The following is a 24,369-nucleotide window of genomic DNA, read 5'->3' as shown; positions in this document are numbered from 1 at the left end:
ACAGGGTGATTAATTCGCAAAAAAGTGCAAACCTCTAGGAGAGTGTCGCGTACTATATGCAGTCCCATGAACACGGAGAAGTTGGTTTCTAAAAACAATTATGTCATGGCATCATGTAACATGATTATAATATATTTGTCATGCATATACAGGCATCGTGTTACACATTCCAGAATCTCTCCAGTATCTCACTGAAGATGTGCATTTTGGGCATGTATAATTCCATTAACTAAAGCGAAGCATCAGAGCGTTCTCCAGCGCTCTGCTGGGACCTCCGTGGCTCAGTTGGTTAGCGCGCTAGCGCAGCACAGTTACCCAGGAGTCTCTCACCAATGCGGAAGCTGTGAGTTCAAGTCCAGCTCATGCTGGCTTCCTCTCCGGCCGTACGTGGGAAGGTCTTCCAGCAACCTGCGGATGGTCGTGGGGTTCCCCCGGGCTCTGCCCGGTTTCCACCCACCATAATGCTGTGAAATATTATTGAGTACGGCGTAAAACACCAATCAAATAAATAAATCAATCAATCCAGCGCTCTTTAAAGGGAAGCAAATCTTGTAACCCATGAAACAGCAGGGCGTTCTACCGACTTTCTTGTATAAGTACAAGAAAGCATGCACGGTAAGATACCGCTAAGTATTGAATAAGAACAGTGGTATTGAGGAAATCATGTTGTTGAGAGAGGGCTCGTGCTTGGCAATAATTAAGGATTCTTTGTCAGTGCTTGAAGTCAGTGAAACTGTGAGCCAGAATTTTTTTATTATTATTTATTTTATTTAATTATTTGTCAATAAGGTTTTCCGGGCCGTTATTAGTACATAAAGTCATTTAACTGAAGTGTCGTCGACTTCCGGTAACACGTGACTTCATGCGCGCGAGAAGCACGATGGAAGTGCTGGTAAAGACGTTCTTCCAAGAAAAATGAGACACGTCAGGGAAAAAGTTTATCGTCCATGAAAAACGACCTTTTTGAATTGCAAAATATCTTCCGGAAATGTTATATTCTGGGAGAACTGTGCTTTCCATGGAGCGCTCGCCTGTTATTGAACAGACGGTCCGGAGTCCCGAGTTGAGTCGTATATACAAATTTAACATTTGACATTCTTGTCCAGTGTCATCGGCATGATCATCCAGTGAAGCAGCATTTAACTTCATGTGTCAGTTTGAGTCGGCCTGCTACAAGGCGAAAACGTCGAGAAAATTGAACGAAGTATTGGTCAAGGCAACGATAAACCCAATGCAAACAAACGTTTATACAAGGACAACAACTATTACTCTCGCATAATCTAATTACAAGCTGGAGCTACTCTCATACCTTAAGCGTCATCGCGCAATAACTGTTAAAAAATGTGAAAGAAAAGACGACAAATAATGTAACCTTAGTTATTTCGGAACAGGAGTGGAAACATGCCTGAACGGTTACAGCCAAAATCTTCTGACGTGCTAGGTAACTCTGTAAATCAGCTTATAATCTGGAATGCTTGCGAGGCTATCGGAGTTAGTGTGGGAAGGTCTTTCAGCAACCTGCGGATGGTCGTGGGTTTTCCCCGGGCTCTGCCCGGTTTCCTCCCACCATAATGCTGGCCGCCGTCGTATAAATGAAATATTCTTGAGTACGGCATAAAACACCAAATAAATAAATAACATATAGGAGTTAGTGCTTAGAGCGTAACTTTGTTCTAAACAATTTTTCAGTTATATGACGACGAGCGATGCTATAGGATACATCGTGCTAGTGAAACCGGAAACCCGGATGTTGCGTCACTCGTATACTTCATTGCGCTCGTATAGTTAAAATGCAAAACAGGCGAGTTCAGAGGACGTACGCGGAAATTGCTGCAGTAGGACTTTAATCGCCAGACTTTAATCGTCACCAATGAAGTACACATTGGGGCCTCCGTGGCTCAGTTGGTTAGCGCGCTAGCGCAGCGTAATGCCCCCTGAGTCTCTCACCAATGCGTTCGCTGTGAGTTCAAGTCCAGCTCATGCTGGCCTCCTCTCCGGCCGTACGTGGGACGGTCTTTCATCAACCTGCGGATGGTCGTGGGTTTCCCCCGGGCTCTGCCCGGTTTCCACCCACCATAATGCTGGCCGCCGTCGTATAGGTGAAATATTCTTGAGTACGGCGTAAAACACCAATCAAAAAAAAAAAAAAAAAAAAAAAAAAAAGAAGAAGTAGGCTTACACATCATTCAGTAGTGGATGACAATGTGCCGGGAAATTCAAATCCATAGGACTTGAGTTATCCCTGGTATTATTTACAAGGAATTGTTTCATCGTGGTGTATCATTGGTGAAATGCATACGAAAGCATTTTGTACATGTACCTATCGATATGACAAACACATTATCAAACCAAAGAACATGGAAAACGTAATTATGATATCCAGGGTGCAACTACTGCTTAAGTAGATACTTTTTAAGACCGTATTTAAAAGCGAACATTGATGATGTTAGTTTAAGGTTGATGGGTAGCTTGTTCCATACACGAGGACCTTTAATCTTTGGGCTATGTAGCGACAATGAAGTTCTATGGAATGGTGAGTACAAATTTAACGCGTTATCTCTGGTCTGAAAACAGTGCACTTTTGAAACCTTGAAATATCCAGTAAACAATTCTGGTAACTCACAATGTTTATACATAAATTTTTGGCGAATTTGCAAGCACAGAAAATCATTTATCGGAGTAAGAGTAAGTATCTCAAACTGTTTAGCTAACACAGATAACCTGTGCTAACGACCAGAAAAATTTAATAATCGGATAGCCCCTTTTTTGAAGAGTAACAATAGATCTCAAATGGGTAGAGAAAGTATTTCCCCAAACAATGTTACAATATTACAGATACACAATTGAGTAATATAGCATAAACATGGTTTTCAGATTACCAAATTGTTTTATGTGCGACAGCAGACCAATGTTACGTGACAACTGAGCCATGGAGGCCCCCGTGAATCAAATGATTACTGTATCTTCAATGCCTTTTTGGGAATAATTTGATATGTAGAGGTTAACAAAAAATCTCATAAATCATTTTGACCAACGCATACATAAAACAGATCCTCCTCCATCAGTCTTCTGCCAGATGATGCCAATAATATCCTTTTCGAACGACTTGATAGTTTTGACAGTTCCCCTGATGGCGGACAAACGCTGCACGTGCCGGCACCTGTCAAACCGGTACTGTGAGGAGCTAAGTGGAAACACGTGCATGCAATGCCAAGACCACGTGCGCTTGCCCCCGGCGCCAAGATGTAGATGGCGTCTGGCATTCGGCAGGATTTCATGCATGCAAGCATGTGGCGTGAAATCGGTAATTACTTCCAAGTTGGCCACAATCTGTCATAGTGTTACAATAAGAAGTCATCTCCTATTTTAAGTTCCGCTGCATCCGGCATACCTAAACTGCAGGCGCCAGTTTCACAAAACTTCACTCAAAATATAAATCTGTTAATTTTAACAGAAAATGTGTTGTCTGAGTGATGATAGAATGTATTCTGCTACTGTAACAGATTATTCTGTTAAATTTAGCGCACACATTCTATTAATTCAACATTAAGACTTTATTAGACTAACGGGATATTACTTTGAGTATTACACAGTATTATGCTATTAGCAGAATACATTCTAGCATCACTCAAGACAACAGGCAAAACAGATTAATTTTTTGGCTTTCTGTGTTTTTTTTTTCACTTAAAAGAATAGACAGCCTTGAAATTAAGTACGCATCATATAACAGGCCATTTCATAATGATTCCAAATAGAGTGGCCATTTTGTTTTTGACATATTTTTAAAGTCAATAAAATGCAAATAAAGATTCAGGTTCTGCGGTGGTTTCTTTGGAACACATTGAACAAACTAAAGCATAGTGACGTCACCGATTTGTTTGAGATGCTAAGCCACCTGGATTGCTATATTGGTACACGTAAGTTAAGCATGAGTATACATGTAGTAATATATCTATATCTGTATTTGAATGTGGAAATATAGCAGTCAGTTTACCACCAACAAAGTGTGAGTGAGTGAGTGCTTGGGGTTTAACGTCGTACTTAACAATTTTTCAGTCATATGACGACGAAGGAATCCTTAGGGTGCATATAATGTGCCTCCTTGTTGCAGGACGGATTTCCACCGCTCTTTTGTCTACTGCTGCGCTACACTGAGACGCCTTACCGAAGGCCAGTAAGCCGAGCCATCCGAGCCATTATACTGAATCAGTCGTTGCACTACCCTCTTCACGCTGAACGCCAAGCGAGAAAGTCACAAAACTTCCTCTTTTATGTTTTTTTGATGTCACAAAACTTGATTTGTAGGCCTAAATTGTTCTCGACGATCAACTACCGAATTTCTGTTTTGTTTTTACAGGGTTTTGCAATTATTAGTTTGTTTTTCTGTTTTGTTTGATCACTCACTATGTTCTAACCTGCACTGTCACGCGCTGGTTTTCGGACAAGATGTCTGCGCCATATGGGGTAATTTGGGAGGCGAAGACATCGATCGGTCATCGAATATTCCTGATAAAACGTGAACAAAATGCAAAAGAAAAAGGAATTGTTAATACGGCATAAACCATAAGCAACAACTATGGAGCCATCCAAAGATGCATGCGTACCGAATAGCCGTACAGGTTCTCCACGGAGTCAACACGGTAATCGATTATCAACAGCTTACTTCAGCCATACGCCACACGACAGTTCAATGTACAATACGAACCCTAATAAGCCCAAAAAATAAATAAATAAATGAAAAAACAAACAAACAAACAAAAAAACAGGAAAATGTTACACACCAAATGCATTTGCGGTTTATCATAAATGTACAATAATAGTACACAAAATGTACAATAATAGTACACTAAATGAGTTGCGCTCGGCGCTGAGAGGTTAGAGCAAGGAAACAGGGCTGATTAGCCCTGGTGTCTGCATAATGAGACTTGGTGGGGTGTCATGTCTGGTTTCTTCGGCATGACACTTCAGTGGCGGCAGCACTTTATCGGCATTAACTTGCGCTGCCACAAGAAAACATATTATATGTGCACACACGGTAAAACCCCAAGCATTCATTCACTCTAGAAATTTTGGAGGCCTTTGGAAAGAGATAATTCACTGGTGCTTTTAAAATGAAAAAGTATCAATTCTAATCACCAAAAGTCCTGTCGGTCCTTGCAGAAATGGCTGCTATAAAGACAGAGGTGGACCTCCCCCCCCCCCCCCCACCGGGGGGTTAGGCCCCAAGACGACTAGAGCAGGGGGTGTTTTCAGTGCAGCTTACGAGCGCCTCAGTCTGTTGGTGTTAGTCAACTGTCAATGGCCAGGCCTGTCAGGTCACACCACACCACACCACACCCTGCGTAAGAACTCGCCGAGTTCAATATTTGGGGCATGGTACAGAAATGTCGGCGCTTTAATTATATAGGGTAACCCGGTACACCGGAGAAGGAAAAATAAACAGTATGTTTGTATTATGTCCCTGCATCAAAGTTAAATACAGCAAACATCACCATAGCACTTATTGCTCCTATATCACCATAGTTTCGTTGATTTCAAATCGCTTGTTAAGATTTTGGTGTGTCTCTGTGGAATAAGACGCACAAGGTCATACATTCTTATTAATTTACGAGTCGATACAGACATTAGTATATCAAACGACAGAAAGACCGTGCTCCAAAACAAAATTCAACGCAAACCACCAAAGAAGTGAAAAAGTCCTGTTTTAGACAGTTTTAAATAAGGACGGAATCGCGCGAAGAGAAGCATTCAGCAGTTTTGAGTGATGATAGAAAGACGCAAGCTATATGTTTTTGGAGAATGAATTAAGTCAATATCCAAATCGTGTAAAATCATTCTGATATCTTGCTTATCTTTTAAGCATTTCAATCAATGTTGGGAGGCGCTGTGTATAAGCATGTGCTGACAGCGTGCTTGGTAATGTTCCTGAACATCTAAGCTTTATCCAGAGGTCATTTGCCTTTCCTATCCAGTCTAAAGTGTGAAGATCTCCCAGCAACCCGCGGATGGTCATAGGTTTCCCGTGGGCTCTACCTGGTTTCCTCCCACTGTAATGCCGGCCGCCGTCGTATATGTGAAATATTCTCCGTTCAGTTCATCGTAAAACACAAATCAAATAAATCAATAAAAATCTTTGCCTAAATTTTCACCTCCCACAAAGCGGCTTTCCTTATTTGCCTGCGTGTATATTAGCCCATTTGTCTGTCAACAATTTAAGCACAGAACTGGATGAGATTTTGTGCCCAAGCTGCCCTTGAGCTACCAGTGTATTAAATTTAGGTGGTAATCCAAAACGGGATCCGGGTTCAGTAATTAATACATTTTTAAGCCCTCGGTGGCCAAGGAAATAAGCGCACCATCGTGGCGCAATGACCCAGGGGCCTCTCACCAATGTAGCCGCCGTGAATTCAATTGCAGCACATGTTGGCTTCTTCTACGGCCGTATGTTGGAAAATCTGCCGGCAACCTGTGGATTTCCGCTGGGCTCTGCCCGATTTCCTCCCAACATACTGCTGACCACCGTGGTATAAGTGAAATATTCCGGCGTAACACACCAACCAAATAAATAAATAAATGTACGATGTAATAATAAGATGTTTGACGGAATACCATTGACGGAATGAACAGAAAATACAGAGTACTGTCCCTTGGCTTACAGTGATCCGGGCGGGGTTTTGTTTCGGAAAGCTTCTAGGTTGTTTTTTACTTATTTGATTTTACGTGTTTTTATGTCATACGGAAAAAGGATTATTTTATACGATGACGATCTGATTGATTTGTGAAGGAAACATGAGTAATCAAACTACAGTCCTTCGCCGGGTACACAAGAAAGCTCATAACTTAAGATCGTATTGGAGGCATGGTGTACGGTAGCTGATGTAACTTCTCCAAAAACCGCAGTCGCGCTAGGCAGCCTGCCTTTCCCTCTTGTAGCGTTAAACCTGCGGCAAATGATTTATACAAAGATATTCCATGTTCGTCTTTGTTTAAAGGGTCTCCTTACAGCGGCGAGATTGATAGTATTACAGTGAGAATAGCCGCAGCAGCGAGAGAATGCCGAATCGTGAGGATGACCAAGTTGTGATAAGTGTATTATCATATCTGTGTACAACTGTATACCAGTTCGCTGACTGTGTGCACTGGTAATATTAAAATTCTCATGCTAAACAAGCTGATGTTTTTCTGGATTGCCTTTATTTGCTGCTTGCTTTCTGGATAGCTGTTTTTTTGTGGAATCGGTTTTGATTTAAATTATAAATTAACTTAACGCCACAATCAATAATTTTAAAGTTACGAAAAAAAACCTTGGTTACAGACCTTCTGACTGAATCTTCTGAGTAAACCGTCTGCACTGGCTTAGTGCACGAGATCTGGTGCTTGAAGGCTGTGCTTGAAGGCTATGCTTAATTTGGTAGAGTGTCATGTATGGTGTCTTCGTTGAAGCACTAATTAAGGATTTAATTTGATTGCGGTTCGATGCCAAACTGAGGATTTTTTCACGTATACGATATAGGATGTCATGTCTGGTGTCATACTGAGAAGTTTTCTCGTTTACACAATAAAGCGCTCCACATGATACTTTGTTGGGGCTGCACTGTAAAGATAGCGGCAGTGGTTACTGATACACTTTGTAAAAGCAGCAAATTACAGATTGTAATATTTATTTGATTGCAAGGATAAATTTTGTAGAGGCAGCACAAAAACGTGTCATGTGTAGTGTCCTCCCCATGGCAAGTTACCGAAGAGCAGGAGTAATTATGGCGTCTTATATTCATGTATAGTTATTTCATGTACTCGTGTATTTAAAAGATACATTAAACTTTACTATAAAACGGAGAATATGTTTTAAGGAAAATAAGGAGAGACATGTAAAAAATCGGAAATTTTCGGAAATGATGTCATTGATGAACACACTGGGAACGCTTAGATTTTAGTCAAAATTTCAACCAATAAACTTAATATGTTTTCTTCCGTTATTTTAGCTGAAATTCGTTATTCCATAACTTTCCCAGAATTAACATTGTCAAGCAATATTTTGATCTTGTTACGCAAGAAATAATCATTTCAAAGTAATTTGAAATTTTGACCTAAGTCTAAGGTGGCTTTGTGATCCTGGAGCCAGTAGCTTAAAGCCATTCTTGGGCCCCACGAAGAAAGCTGAGAATATTTTTTGTACTTTTATATGTTTGACCACATTATATACCTATCTTAAAAATTTTTTTTGTTTATTTGATTGGTGTTTAACGTCGTACTCAAGATTATTTCACTTATACGACAGCCAACATTAGGATGGGAGGAAAGTGGGCAAAGCGCGGGAGAAACCAATGACCATCCGCAGATTGTTGCCAGACCTTCCCATCTACGGCTGGAGAGGAAACCAGCATGAGCTGGACTTGAACTCACAGCGACCGCATTGGCGAGAGGCTTTGGAGTAATTGTGATGGGCTGCCGTGCCAACTTGTCAATCATGTCAGCGAATTTTCTCGACAGAGAACGTCATTTATAGTCTGTCGTCACGACATGGTTAGCTGTGAACAAAGTTGCAAAACTTTCTGACAGGATCAATGTCTGGAAAATGTGCCTTATGCAAAATCTAAATGGACCTGGGCCCTATCTCACAAAACTTTGTAAATCAATTTTTCGTAACTTTTCTCGTAAATGACGTGGCCTTATGGCACTATAACCTAGCCTACGTCTTTTATGAAAAAAACTTACGACATATAGGACTTATAACGTTTTGTGAAAGTGGCCCCTACTCATAGTCAGTCCAACCAGCGTCGTATCTTCTCTGATATAAACTGTGGCACATAGGATCAATGTTAACATGTCAGTTGTCCTGTTCTGGACTAGCGGTCTTCTACAGGAGGAGGTTCCAGCCAGGACGTCTACTGATGGGTAGTGTTAGACAGTTTGATACGGACAACAACGTCATTTATACGGATGTTTAGCTTTTTCTGTGCAATGTAGTTATGAGCATGCTTATTTTAAATCTTAATTGATAGGTGTATAATGAAAAGTTTTTGTTGACAGATTCTCTTTTCCTGCATTCTAGCTCCTCGCAGAGCCTCCGGGAACAAGTGATCGCCGTGCTAGCCCAGAACAATGACCCAGGAGCCTATCAGCAATGCGGTCGTTGTAAGTTCAAGTCCAGCTCATTTTGGTATCCTCATCAGTCGCATGGAAGGTCTAGCAGCCATCTGCGGACGGTCATGGGTTTTCACCGGGCTGTGGTTGCTAAGCTTCCTCTCACCATAATGCTCGCTATCGTGATGTTCTTTAGTACGCCATCAAACAAACAAACAAACAAATAAATAAATAAATAACGTGACGACTATGCAATATGTTTCTGTGGTGACTGACCGCTAGGATCTCGATTCCAGCTGGTATATCTTGTGGACATAAGTCATTTCGGTCCTCGAATTTTAGGGAGTGCAGGCCCAATAGCTTTTGGAGGGTGTTGGTGAAATTACCACATGAAGTACCACATGAGGCTACTTTTTGGTGCTATATCATCTTAATGTTGGCAATGAAACACTTGGAAATTGTGTGTCACGAGTGGTATCTCTTTTAGGTCACGACCCAGGAGTCTCTCACCAATGCGGTTGCTGTGAGTTCAAGTCCAGCTCATGCTGGCTTCCTCTCCGGCCGTACGTGGGAAGGTGTTGCAGCAACCTGCGGATGGTCTTGGGTTTCCCCCAGGCTCTGCCCGGTTTTCACCCACCATAATGCTGGTCGCCGTCGTATAAGTGAAATAATCTTGAGTACGGCGTAAAACACCAATCAAATAAATAAATAAAATCTTTTAGGTCAGTGAGTTTTTAGGGTTTAACGTCGTACTTAACAATTTTTCTGTCATATGACGACGAAAGAGTCCTTAGAGTGCATGTAATGTGCCTCCTTGTTGCAGGAGGGATTTCCACCGCTCTTTTATCTAGTGCTGCTTCAATGAGACGACTTACCGAAGGGCGAGTAAGCGGCCCCATCCGAGCCATCACACTGATACAGGTCAACCAGTCGTTGCACTATCCCCTTCATGCTAAACGCCAAGCGAGGAAGCCACAACTTCGGAATGCACTCGCCCTGTCACAAGAAGACATAGTATACATACACCCACCGAATGACAATGGACCATGTGGCCACTTCCGTGATCTAACCGTCATTGAAAATCGCTTGTCTTCGACCAGTATGGTGTGTATATTATGTAGGTTACACGTGGGAAAGATTATCAGTACCTTGCCAAAGGTTGGTGGCACGCTCCAGTTTCCTCTTCACATAAGACTTTGTGCCATGGTATATGGAGTGTAAAATTCTTGGGCATGGTGGTAGAACGCATAAATAAATAAATAAATAAATATACAAATAAATAAATAAATAATAAATTTTTATCACACCGGTTCCAGTGCCATCATATCTATAGTGTTTTATCACTAAAAATGAGTCTGGGTTTTATCTTATACATGTATAGATATCTCGTATATCTGCGCCAATTTAACGTTATTGGCCTAACCGTTCTGCATCAGTATATCAAAGCTTTGTGTTTTACTCATTTTGATCCATTTAACAGCCGATTTACAGACACATTTATGCCTAGACAGGAGGTAGATATGGTTGTTAGAAATGGCAGTTATTATTCCCTATATCGGCATAGATATTGGCTTGGAAACCCTCCGAGGGAGAAATGGTATTTACTGCGAACATCAGATTATACGAACTGTATACATGACAAAACTACCTTACCAATCAGCATTGGTTTGATAGTAGGAGCCTGAACAAACATCAGATTCGTCGTTCGAAAACTCACAATTTACTTCTGCCAAGAGTGGTATAGTTGGGGGATTTCACGTTATTGGTTCAAAATGATAGGCAATAGATTCACCTCTGTATTAGTAAATATTTATTTCATTGGTGTTTTACGCCGTACTCCGTAGCATTTAACTTATACAACGGCGGCCATGCAGCATTACTGGGGAAGAAACCAGCCAGAGCCCGGGGGAAACCCACGACCATCCGCAAGTTGCCGGTATAACTATAGAATTCGCCTAAATATTGACATGTTTTTTTGTTTGTTATAGGAATAATTAGGCTATAAGCCCGTACAACACAGCGAGATGACATATGTATAGCGATAATACTGGTAATTTTGCCCTTAAAGAACTTTAAACATTTCTAACTCCACCCAGTACTACCTCACATGATTTACCATCCCTATAGGCGTCTCCCTGTCTCAGTTATTTAGCGCGTTAGCGCAGCGTAATGACTCAGGAGCCTCTCACCAATAAGAGACGGTTTTTTGGCAATGATCAGTATGAAAATATTTATTATTCACTCAAATACTTAATCTGTTAATTTTAACAGAAACTCTGTTATCTGAGTGATGCTAGAATTTATTCCGTTATTATACAATATTACACAATATTGCATCATATTCGATATAACATCTTGTCAATCTAATAGAATTTGATGTTGAATTAATAGAATGTGTGTGTTATATTTAACAGAATAGTCTGCTGTAATAGCAGAATACAGTCTATAGCATCAATGAGACAACAGATTTTCTGTTAAAATTAACAGATTATTTTTTTGAGTGTTATTTCTTCCATTTCCCCGACTTTGACACCCAAGGGAAGCATATGCTCAAAAACTCTAACCCAACTTGCTTTATCCAGTGTAAATTATTTTGTTTACTTTTATTTGGCTCCAAATTTGATTTAAATTTCATCTTTAATAAACTTCTTTTCGAATAAGTCCACAGATTTATTAATGATACAAATAGGTTTTCCGACCACGGTAATGGTAATGGTAAAGTTAATGCTGTAAAGACGCACTAAATATATTTAATTTCATTACTATCGCTGTAAAGCCGGGCATGAATTTAATTGACCATTATAGCTAATTAATTATCTATGCTTTATTTAGCGTATATTCTATTCGTTTTTTTAGGCAAATAATCTAAAGTAACCAAGAGGTTTTCCTAAATACCCATGGATCGATGAAAAGGGTGAATTCAACTGGAATTTGGCTCACCTATTGGCAGCCGGATTGTAAGTCTTATGGAGGAATTGATCGACAAAATCTGATTTGGCTATCGACAACGCCAGAACCAAGCCCCGAGATGTGATCAAGGTAAGTATGTCAAAATTAACACTCCATGCGAAGACCTTAAAAATGCACTAGACAAACTGAACGTATGTGAAGAATTATTAAAACGTCTGAAACTAAATTCACTTCAATGAGTAGCGAAATAGAACATCTCAAGTCCAAGGCAGAAGTAACGAGTAAATCAGTTGCATTACTGAAATTTGAACATTTCAGAACTACCCATTGATAAGGCTGAACAATGTAGTCATCGAACACGTCTACATATTATTAGCTTCAAGGTTGGAATAAACTGAATACAATTGTGAAGTTATATGTAAATTAGCGCAACAAATGAACGTTACAAACGATCTATTTCGCTCGCATGTTAGCGAGATAAAGAAATCAGATTATCGTGCGATTCACATCATACCGAAAGAGGTCAGAATTCCTGACACCGGCGTTTTGGTCAGGTTTTCATTAATTTAAATGTTTTCTGTTTCACCAGAGTTTTTTTATGGGCGCGACGAGATCTTTCGTGCTCAGATATAATGAAAACGTACAGTATAATTAGGACGTACGCCATAAAGGGGAAAATTAGAGTTTTATTCTAACCGTTCAAGTAAATGTTTAAATGGTAACAAATTATACGCTCCCTCGCACCATGGCTAAAGCAGAATTAGGTAAAAAAAAAACCCTGCTGAAACTAAGATAGAGAAACCAGGATTTACTGTGAGAATATCGAATGTCTTCTCTGCATTTGTCTAACATGTTACATGGTTAGGAATTTGTGCTTTTGAAATTTCAGTGCCTCGCCCCGTTTATGCAGAGTTTCGGTCAACAGTGTGTGTGTGTGTTTTTTTTCGTCAAAAGTGACAGCAGAAGCGCATCATAATGGTTACTGTAGAAACGTGTTAGATGCCTCAATAAGGTATCTCATTGACTGTCCGGCTTATTGCCAAGAGCTGAAAAAGCCTTACCTGTAAAACCATTTGAAGACTGAAAAGCTTATTTGAACCCAAAGAATTTAGCCTGAAATAGTTTACGGGATTAATTTTACGTGTTGTGAAAAGCCAGGAACAATCGACTCGGTGTGCTTTTTTGGTTTAAATAGTTGTTCATTAAAATATTTGTGCCGGATATCGATTTTCAACACGACTCGAAGCGAGTGTTCCATGTGCACAATTTACCCTACAGAAGCTAACAGTACTTAATACAAGGATAGAACTACTCAAGGCAAGGACGGAACTACTCAAGGGAAGAACTACATAAAACAAGGACAGAACTACTCAGGACAAGAGCAGAACTAAACAAAACAACGACAGAACTAAAAAAATGCAAGGACAGAACTGCTCAAGACAAGGACAGAACTACTCAAGACAAGGACAGAAATACACTAAGCAAGGACAGAACTACACAAGACAAGGACAGAACTAAACAAAACAAAGACAGAACTACTCAAGGACAGAACTAAACAAAACAAGGACAACTTCTCAAGGACAGAACTAAACAAAATAAAGGCAGAACTACTCAAGGACAGAACAAAACAAAACAAGGGCAGAATTACTCAAGACAAGGACAGATCTACTCAAGGACAGAACTATTCAAGAGATGGACAAAACTATACATGAGAAGGACAGAATTACTAAAGGGAATGACAGAACCACTCACGAGAAAGACAGCCCTCAAGACAAGGACAGGACTACTCAAGACAAAGCCAGGACTACTCAAAGCAAGGACAGGACTAGTCAAAGCAAGAACAGGACTCCTCAAGACAAAGCCAGGTCTACTCAAGATAAGGACAGGACTACACAAGACAAGGACAAGGACGGGACTACTCAAAGCAAGGACAGGACTACTCGAGGAAGGGACAGGACTACTGGAAACAAGAACAGGGCTACTCAAGACAAGGACGGGACTACTCGAGGAAGGGACAGGACTACTGGAGACAAGGACAGGACGACACTAAGCAAGGACAGAACTACACAAAACAAAGACAGAACTACTTAAGGACAGAACTAAACAAAACAAGGACAGCTTCTCAAGGACAGAACTAAACAAAATAAGGACGTAACCACTCAAGGACAGAACTAAACAAAACAAGGGCAGAATTACTCAAGACAAGGACAGATCTACTCAAAGACAGAACTATTGAAGAGAAGGAATTACTAAAGGGAATGACAGAACCACTCACGAGAAAGACAGCATTACTCAAGACAAGGGCAAGACTACTCAAGATAAGACTCAAGATAAGGATTATTCATGACAAGACAGGATTCCCCAAGACAAGGACAGGACTATTAAAGACAAGGACAGGACTACTCAAGGCAAGGATAGGGCTACTCAAGACAAGACAGGACTACTCAAGACAAGGACAGGATTCCCCAAGAGAAGAACAGGACTATTAGAGACAAGGATAGGGCTACTCAAGACAAGGACAGGACTAGTCAAAACAAGAACAGGACTCCTCAAGACAAAGCCAGGACTACTCAAGATAAGGACAGGACTACTCAAGACAAGGACGGGACTACTCAAGTCAAGGACAGGACTACCCAAGACAAGGACAGGACTACTCAAGGCAAGGATAGGGCTACTCAAGACAAGACAGGACTACTCAAGACAAGGACAGGATTCCCCAAGACAAGGACAGGACTATTAGAAACAAGGACAGGACTACTCAAGGCAAGGACAGGGCTACTGGAGACAAAGCCAGGACTACTCAAGATAAGGACTGGACTACTCAAGACAAGGACAGGACTACTCAAGGCAAGGGCAAGGCTACTCAAGACAAGACAGGATTACTCATGACAAGACAGGATTCCCCAAGACAAGGACAGGACTATTAGAAACAAGGACAGGACTACTCAAGGCAAGGACAGGGCTACTCAAGACAAGGACAGGACTAGTCAAAGCAAGAACAGGACTCCTCAAGACAAAGCCAGGACTACTCAAGACAAGGACAGGACTACTCAAGACAAGGACAGGACTAGTCAAAGCAAGAACAGGACTCCTCAAGACAAAGCCAGGACTACTCAAGATAAGGACAGGACTACTCAAGACAAGGACGGGACTAATCAAGTCAAGCACAGGACTACTCAAGACAAGGAGATGACTACCCAAGACAAGGACAGGACTACCCAAGACAAGGACAGGACTACTCAAGACAAGGAGAGGACTACTCAAGTCAAGGAGAGGACTACCCAAGACAAGGACAGGACTACCCAAGACAAGGACAGGACTACTCAAGACAAGGACAAGACTACTCAAGTCAAGGACAGGACTACCCAAGACAAGGACAGGACTACCCAAGACAAGGAGAGGACTACCCAAGACAAGGACAAGACTACTCAAGACAAAGACAGGACTTCCCTGGACATTTGTTGATGGACACAGAAAATAAAGACTAAGATCGGAGTAATTTTGTACGTACTGCTATATCTAGATCCATGAAAAATGATACCCGACCACACTGATAATAAATAAAGATTTGTTTCCTTGTTTTCAACTGAAAGTTGTTTCAATCTATGCGTAAACACAGACATTCATATACCAGTCGTCAACCAAAATTGACGTTCCATGTCAAAAATCGCCAAACCAGTATTCAAATCGTGTACCATGCTAGCATATAAATTGTCGGATATAAAATATGTATCTCAGTTGCTCTTTGATAGCAGCTGGTCATTAATCAAATATGCCGATCTGATTGAACACGATGAATATCCAGCCTCTGGAACTGGGTTGAACTAAATTAAACATAATCATGAAGCTGAGTATATTTCTGGAGTGTTTCAATGTATAAATCTCTTGTAAATAGATGGGGACAGAACGTCCAGAATCTCTGGCAGAGTGAAGGCGTTTGAGATAACAACCTTGACACATTGATAGCAACACCAGATATTGCCAAAGTGCAGATGAGATACATACTTTGATTGTCGACAATTCCAATCAACCTCACATTATTAGAGCCTTATTAATACATTATGTAGGTCAGACATGAATGGGAATAAAGCATATACACTAGAATGCTGTTTGGTCTCGTGACGCGTGTGAAGAGTACCCCCATAACGGTAATAGGCTCGCCCACGGCTTTCCCCTCATCTGGTGGAAATCTATCCGGGGCCCCTCTAAAGAGGCCAAAGTCTAAACTTGAGGTTAATGGGGCCCTGTTAGTGGTAGGCAGGTTTAGAGAGCCACTCTGAAGGCAGGAAGCTGCTGTGAGGTTATGCAAACCGCTTTAAAGGCCCTAAGAAATCCAGATGTCTTCCCTGTTGGTCGTCCAGACGTAGAGAGGCCGTCACTGAAGTCTGCTGCCGGTATCCAAGCGTTCGCGCGTGGGTTGTCAAAGTGTCTGAGGGCTGTGTAAAACTGCCCACGGAACACGCATGGGAAAAGTGTGAGAGGGGGCCAGAAAGAAGCGAAAGAAAAAAAGAGAAAGCTCAACAAGGCTGTGACGGTTTTTGACGTATCTTTCTGTTTTAGTTGTAGGGTGTGTTTGTAATGGCAAACGGCGTAAACTAAACATGCCACTGGGTCAGAGGAAAGCTCCTTCACCGGCCCGGAAAGCAGTGGATTTAATTTCGGCAGCAGCCGAGATGCAGATTTAGGATTCAGAAATGTAGAACTTTTACAGAAAGTCGTCCTCTGGAAAAAGTAGAATGGTCGCCTGATTTGACGAAAGTTCGTTGTCATGCTGATTTCTGGCTGTTTTCCCCTCTCTCGTGTCTGTAGTGGACATCAGTGCTTAATTCTTTCCCCGTGGTTTTGTTGCAGATTTGTGTCTACTTAGTGTGAGTGGGGTATCAGTGTTCTTCATCGTGCGCTTTTTTTGATGATACCTCTGCCATTGCCATGTTACCACAAGCTCATCTTTTTACTATTACCCTCTTGGAGCTACAACTGTGGTTTACCACACAACCGTGAAGCCCAGAAGAAAAAAGAAAAAAAAAAAAAAAAGGAGGAGCATCAATTTACCACAATAAGAAAAGGTGTAACGGGTATCGTCAGTATGTTGGAAATGGCGCTAGGGAATTCCCCGGTATTCCGTTTGGCCTGTCATTTTGGATTGGGATTAAGGATAACTTACTGGTGTCTGGTACTGCTATCATGTCCCTGGTTTTGCGTAGTTTGGAGTTTCAATATCGACACGAAGACTGCTGTGGTTCACACGGGGGACAGGGGCAGCATGTTTGGATTTGATGTAGCACAGCACCTGGACCAGGGCCAGAGTTGGTAAGTTAAAACCTCTCTCTTTTCCAATCTTTTTACTCATCCAGTTTTTTAAAACTAACTAATGTAATTGACAAGAGGTCGTATTATCACACTCTTGACGCTGCTCTGCTTTTACTCTGTATGCTGTATTGTTAAGTTTTTTTTAGTCTTCTATTATAAGTTTTAGACGGAATTTCTGTTTGTACATCTGCTGGATGATGCGATTTGTCAAATCGATCAGTATATTGTTATAATTCATTTAAAACTTTAATACGCGCCGCAATGACCCAATAGCGTCTCACCACTGCGGTCATTGTGAGTTCAAGTCCGGCTCATGCGAATGGTCGTGGGTCTCTCCAGGCCTGTATCACTTCATGTAAAATGTTTCTTCAAATTCGCCTTTTCATGTAGATAAACGGTATGTATAGAAAAATTAGCCTTTGTATCGTGTTTGTCTTCATATGGTCCACATAATCTGTGCCTGGCGAACGCATGGGAGTATGGTGATTCGCTCGCTTAGCTAATCTTGATTATCTGTGTAACGGTAAAAAAGGGTCCCTATACCATACAAGCGTGATGGCACACGTAAAGAACAGGGAATCATAAAACTATTTAAGTCGAAAGCCTAAATTTTCGCTTTACCTTTTTTGGAGACATGTTAGTGTGATACGTTACTGGGTACCACTAATAGCATAGCTGTATATATGATTTAAACTTTAAAGGCGGTATGACAAGTACGCTGCATGGTGTAAACATTAAGTGTATGGCAGGTTTGTGATTCTGGCAGCCAGGTGTTTGGCTTATAGCAGTGGTTCCCGCCACCTGGCATTGCCTAACACGACCGTGGAATGAGGATATATTTCACCCTCACCATGCAAGGCTTGGGTTAGATGACAGACAAACCGGTTCGCAGGCGCTGAGCTCGTGTTATCCCTTCAACAACCAAGTGGATAAACGAAGTTGCTGTCCCTTTACCTGTCGAAGTCCTCATAGAAGCGTTATGTATAAAACCGCTTACCATTGCGATTAGTAAAGTTGATTATGACACAGATTGTGTTTAAATGTAAAATTCTGCGTGTTAAATGCAACAACGGAACGTTCTGTAAAAACGTTATTTAAAAAGACGGTCATGGTAAATCCAGTCCATTTATAGCAGCAAATTACATTTTTATTTATCTTTTTGATTGGATTTTAAGCAGTACTCAAGAATATTTGACTTATGTGACGGTGGTTAGCATTATGGTGGAAGGAAACCGGACAGATCCCTTGGGAAAGCCTCGACCATCCGCAGGTTGCTGGAAGACCTTCCCCCTGAACACTCAGACCCCGTATTGCTGAGAGGCTCCTGGGTCATTGCGCCGCGCTGGCGGCCTACCCACCTCGACTTCGGAGGCCCCTAACAGCAAAGTGTGTGAAATATATGAATGTTGCAGCCCAAATACCGATTCTCTCTGCGTAGAGAAAGCAAATAAATTTATACAAATATGATGGATAACTTGTCCATGACAAGGAGGGCATTTCACCTCCTTAAATATATGCAGTTGCTTTGAAGTTGATTGTAGTTGGCATGACTGCAACAAACGTTACACTCACTACGCTTAAAATAATGTATAATGTGTTGAAATACCCAGACATTTCTGCGTTAAAGTGGAGATGTAGTCATACAGCCACCCGAACAATTTCTCGCATTTCTACATGTGTCGGGCTTCGTTTTCATCAAGTATTCTCACATCTGTGTTATATTATTAAATAGGCACATGCGCCACTTAGCTGGGGGTAAAACCGAAAGCCAGAACGTCACTGCTGCAATTAAGGTCACGTGATCTCATTAATATACGGCCATTCGCGTAAATATCCATGACATCAGTCAATTGGTCATACATGCAACCTTATATACGCATGGACAGGTAGACATACTGACCCAATTAACTTCACGTGCTCTCTGGTTACATTCAGATCGGCCACTTTCCACTCAATTGCCACCCACGTGCCCTTAATGGCCTAAGCCTCTGAAAACTGACTGGCCGCCATGACAACCATCTGGAATGTACGGCTGGGCATTGGGCATGATAGGGCCTACTGATCTCTATCAGTCTGTACACTGAGTACCGTGGACACGATGACTGGCCATGAGCTGGTTTAGAGGACCATCTGGGTAGCAGTGGAGCTAGGAGAGAACTATTTTGGCGTTCTACATACAATTAAATGGACAAGCGTCCGTATTTCATGGGTTAGGTGTGATTATTTGACAATTGTCACATAGTCTTCGCTGGTTTTAATTTCTGTGCTGTTTGTCTTTTATTATATTTCAAATGAAACCTTTTTCAGGTTTTCAGAAAACCGCTGACCTATTGAAGTGTATAGCAGTGTTACTTATGGTGTTGTTGATTGCTTTCAGTGACTGCTTCTCTGTGCACGAGACCGTCCAAATTTCTTATTTTATATATATATTTTAGCTCATGGATGGTTAGTTGGTTGAACGTGGTTTTGGATATTTGTCCTGCGATTATAGATTCTGAAGGCCGTTATGGTTGACTGCTGGTATATGAATGTCTGTTTTCTAAGCATAGATTAGCTATCAACTAATTCTAACGTGCCTACATTATTATGTTTAATAACACTGGCCTATGTTCTGACCCCGGTATTCTTCATACCAATATATATGCTCATTTTCGTCGAACCCGCCTGGAAGCATCTACTTATAAACACGGAACTAGAACTAAGAGTAACCTAAAATCCAGTCAAATCAAGAGTATAAGCCTGTGTGTGATGGGTAACTAGGTCACGAACGGTCGGAAACCAGGACGATTTATCATTCGCATAAATTAACGAATCTTGGGTCATGGTAGATTGGAAAGTTGTAATTGTTCCTGGTAATACGTCTCTGATGAGAAATAATTAAGGCTGATTGTTTATGAATGTCTGGTCGCAATGGACACATACATGAACCTGGCACACTTAAACACATACTTTCCACTATGTGATACGGAAGTCAACAGCATAGATATTAGAACCACAGAAGCGACGACAGTGTGATAGCTGGCAAATTGTCACACGTAACAGGTGGAAATTCGGCTTCTTATCAGTTTACTACAGGTAGGGTTTTATTCTAACTTCTCGCGTACATGCTTACTGGCAGCATCTTATAGGCCCCCTAGTACAATTAGGAAATAACTGCAGTGATGTTAATTGCAATTCTTTAAACGCCGATGGCCTGGAATTACTCAAAATGCTGAGTTGGGAACACATTTAATGAACAAACACTTTAACGGACAGAACATGGGAAGGCTTAGGCCTAAAGTCTACCTGCTGAATCCAGTTTTATTCTGGAATGGAATATTAGAGACAATGGAATAGAGAGCAAAATCAGAGCAGCGACGATAGTGTGATAGGTGGCGAATGGCCACGTGTAACCGGTGAAATCCGGCTTCTTCAGTTGTCAGTTTACCTCAGTTACGGTTGATATCTTACTTCCTACATATCTTTGTTATATCTAGATTACATCCCTTTACACACCCGTTGTTAACGTAAAGGGGATACCTTTACTTTTGGGACTTAATCTGCACATCACTGTGGAATGTACCTATGTAAGTATCCCGACCAGGTTGCAGATCAAACTTAACACAGCGTGAAGATGGCTTACAGTAAAGGCGGGTTATCATCAAACAAATACACGCTGTTCGTGTACATTGATAGACCGGAACTATCTTGACCCGGCATCAGCCTGGCGACTGCATGGGTGTACATGTTGGCATGGGAGCGTTTTATAGAAAACTCGAGTTTGGTCCAAGAACGTGGATGCATGTAGGTATGGCTGTCTACCCCTACAGCCACTGCTCTGTTAAACTCATGATGGCCTTCCTGCACAGGAAATACCAAATTACCACAACCCGCTTTATAATTTGTATTTCAGAGGAACACTTGAATTGTTCTCCAGCACTTTTCGCTGTGGAAGTGCATATATATAGTACTTCTTTTGATGTACAAGTTACCTTGACTTGTATGTAGGGAGCGAGCCGTGGCCTAGTTAGAAACATTTGTCTTTCAGTCACCAGAACACACGAAGCGTGGGTTAAAACCAAACGTTCGTTGAAGACGTCTTGTCTCATGTAAATATGTGAAGCTAGGGCCAGGGCTAGATTCGAACACGTGATTTCTTCGGCGAAGGGCCTGATGCCCGAATTAAAGGAAAAGACCTCTAAAAATCGAAGTATGCATCACTAAATATACCACTTAAAACTATGCACAACATACTTTCATTTATTTATTTTTTTAGATTTTTGTGAAAAGAGTTGAAGGCGTTCAAACACTTGAATTCTAAGGTGGGCTTAGTATGGACCATAGTATCAGAGGGTAGAAACTCTGACGTCACAGGAAGTTTTTCCAACTCTAAACACGACACTGAATGTTGGGATAATTCTTCATATCCATGAGTAAAAGATTACTGAAACAATTTTCCCAAAAATTCCTTCCGTCTGGTGAACATCAGGAAGAAAAGGTGCGCTGGGCTGGTTTCCAATCAGTGCTACAGCGCTGGTCTCCAATCAGTGCTACAGCGCTGGTTTCCAATCAGTGCTACAACGCTGGCCTCCAATCAGTGCTACAGCGCTGGTCTCCAATCAGTGCTACAGCGCTGGTTTCCAAGCAGTGCTACAGCACTATTTTGTTTTAAATTTTGGCCACATTTTTGTTTTTGATATGTGAAACCTTGGAATAAACAAAGACTTAGCTTCCTGGCATCGCATGTTTATTTCGCAGGCGTGCTTCGTTCATTCATACACGTGTATGCCGCAGTAATAGCACAGGGACATGTTACACGTATGAACCTTATGTATCTCTGCCTTAGCTGCAAAAAGAACATTCCCGTGTATTACTTTTCAGAAACACTATACTCATATTTTGTAGGCTAGGTAGAAAAACTCCTTAAAGCCCCAACTTAAAACCGCAAGCCACCTAAAAGGGTAGGAAGCTGAGAGTAAATATATCTTTGATATACGCTCAAGCAGGCGGAGGATGTCTGCATTAAAACAAGACATTTGATCTGCATGCATATTACCCTAACAGTTGTGGAGAAATGAAAGAGCCGGGTATGCAACAAGCTAAAAATAAATGCAGACGTCTGTATATTTGTATATGTACCGTAAAAAAGTTGAACACATGAGAATGCTTTACAGCTGAAGCGATAGGTGACATAGCGTGAAATATATACTATATACTAGCCTTGTAATTTAACGCAGAAGTAGAGTGGCTATAGATTTTGAATTAGAATGTCTTATAATCCATTTGCCAAGCAGCTAATCTATATCTATCTTTTAACATGCCCGGTCCATTCATTTAACGTCTGGTCTGAGTGTAAGACGACATGGACTTTTTGCGGCATGTCGCAACTGTTCTTTATTTATTTGATTAGTGTTTTATGTCGTATTCAAGAATATTTCATTTAGACGACGATGGCCAACATTATGGTGGAAGGAAACCGGGCGGAACCCGAGGGAAAGCCCCCCCCCCCAAACGTACACGGCTGGAGAGGATGCCAGCATGAGCTGGTTTTGAACTGACATCGACCGCATTGGCGAGAGGCACAACTGTTGTGAATTTGAGATTGTTGCTCCTTTCTAAAGACTAAAAAGATCTTGTCTCCTAAAAAGTATTGTTTGACGAAACAGGGTTCTTTACACTCAATCTTGTCTTTAAATTGCTACAATTTATACCGGTTTTGCATTTGTAAACGATCCTGATTTCGAATTCCAGTATAGCTGTGTAGATCGGCCATGTATGCCTTGCCAATCGTCAGCCATAATGGACGGCCTAGGTCAGTAATCGACAGACGCATTCTCACTATAACGATGAAGATTGGTTGGCGAGAGGTCCTCATCCAGCTTCCATATAAATCTGTCCTAATTTCTTACTTTATAAACCACTTCAAAGGCCTCGAATCGAGAGACACACCAAAGACATTATTAAATTGTACTCACTGTTTGCTTGGGTACTTGGAACTGAGAGATTAGAGCAAGGAAACAGGAGTGAGTGAGTGAGTGCTTGGGGTTTAACGTCGTACTCAACAATTTTTCAGTCATATGACGACGAAGGAATCATTAGGGTGCATGTACGTGTAATGTGCCTCCTTGTTGCAGGACGGATTTCCACCGCTCTTTTGTTTAGTGCTGCTTCACTGAGACGACTTACCGAAGGCAAGTAAGCCGCCCCGCCCGAGCCATTATACTGATACGGGTCAACCAGTCGTTGCACTATCCCCTTCATGCTGAACGCCAAGCGAGGACATTACAACTTCCTCTTTTAAAGTCTTAGGTGTGACTCGATCAAGGATTGATCCTGGATCTACCGCTCCCGAAGCGGACGCTCTACCAACTGTGCTATCCGGGCCGGTCAAGGAAACAGGAATGCTTGGCCCAGTGTCAGTGCAATATAACTGGATGGGGTGTCATGTCTGGTGTCCTTTGGCATGATATTTCATTGGCAGCAGCACCTTGGCGGCATGAGCTCGCCCTGCCACAAGAAGACACAATGTATGCACACACACCTGATTCTTCGTCGTCGTTTATATATGATACATATATACATGCATACATTATATACTTTATTTACTTTTTACTGGTCTGTGTTGCGACTGTCAGTTTCGAGGTGTCAGTCGTTCTAGGTGCGTACATGCAGTCAGCACTGGAATTGAGTATATCATGTTGTGTATGTTAATCAAATTTGTATCTCAGTTCCGTTTTGACTGGAACTGTTCTTCTGTCCAACGCGGGGAATTTATGCAGAGATGGCCCTTATCCGCGGCTATCCTTGCGCTTGTCTAGTAGGCGCTATTGTTTCTTATCTTTTGTCTATAATTTGCTCGCAATACGGAATGTCGTTTTCAGTCTGGCTCGCATGGTACATTCTGTACCATTCAGCACATAGCTATGTAGTATATACAGATGTGTGCACACTCGCTAATATGAGACATACATCTACAACTGGGTATATAGTGTGTAGAAAACACTAAAAATGTGTAGAATGTTTTCTGTTATTGCAGCAGATTATTCTCTTAAATATGGCACTCACATTTGATTAATTCAGCACGAG

General features: G+C 41.4%; 1 protein-coding gene across 1 annotated transcript in view; it reads left to right on the top strand.

The window, feature by feature from the left end:
• Window positions 1-17,044: 17,044 nt before the first annotated feature.
• The window catches only part of LOC135478149 (integrin alpha-8-like), a 109,243-nt gene continuing 101,918 nt past the window's right edge, over window positions 17,045-24,369 (top strand). Inside the window, exon 1 of the mRNA XM_064758421.1 lies at window positions 17,045-17,304. Within this exon, the coding sequence (XP_064614491.1) occupies window positions 17,081-17,304 (224 nt within the window). The 5' untranslated portion in view covers window positions 17,045-17,080. The remainder of the gene's footprint in view (window positions 17,305-24,369) is intronic.

Source organism: Liolophura sinensis, chromosome 11 (genome assembly GCF_032854445.1).
Source record: "Liolophura sinensis isolate JHLJ2023 chromosome 11, CUHK_Ljap_v2, whole genome shotgun sequence".
Classification (NCBI taxonomy): Eukaryota; Metazoa; Mollusca; class Polyplacophora; order Chitonida; family Chitonidae; genus Liolophura; species Liolophura sinensis.
The sequence above is the reverse complement of the archived record's forward strand: the minus strand, read 5'-3'. Positions and strand labels throughout refer to the sequence as shown.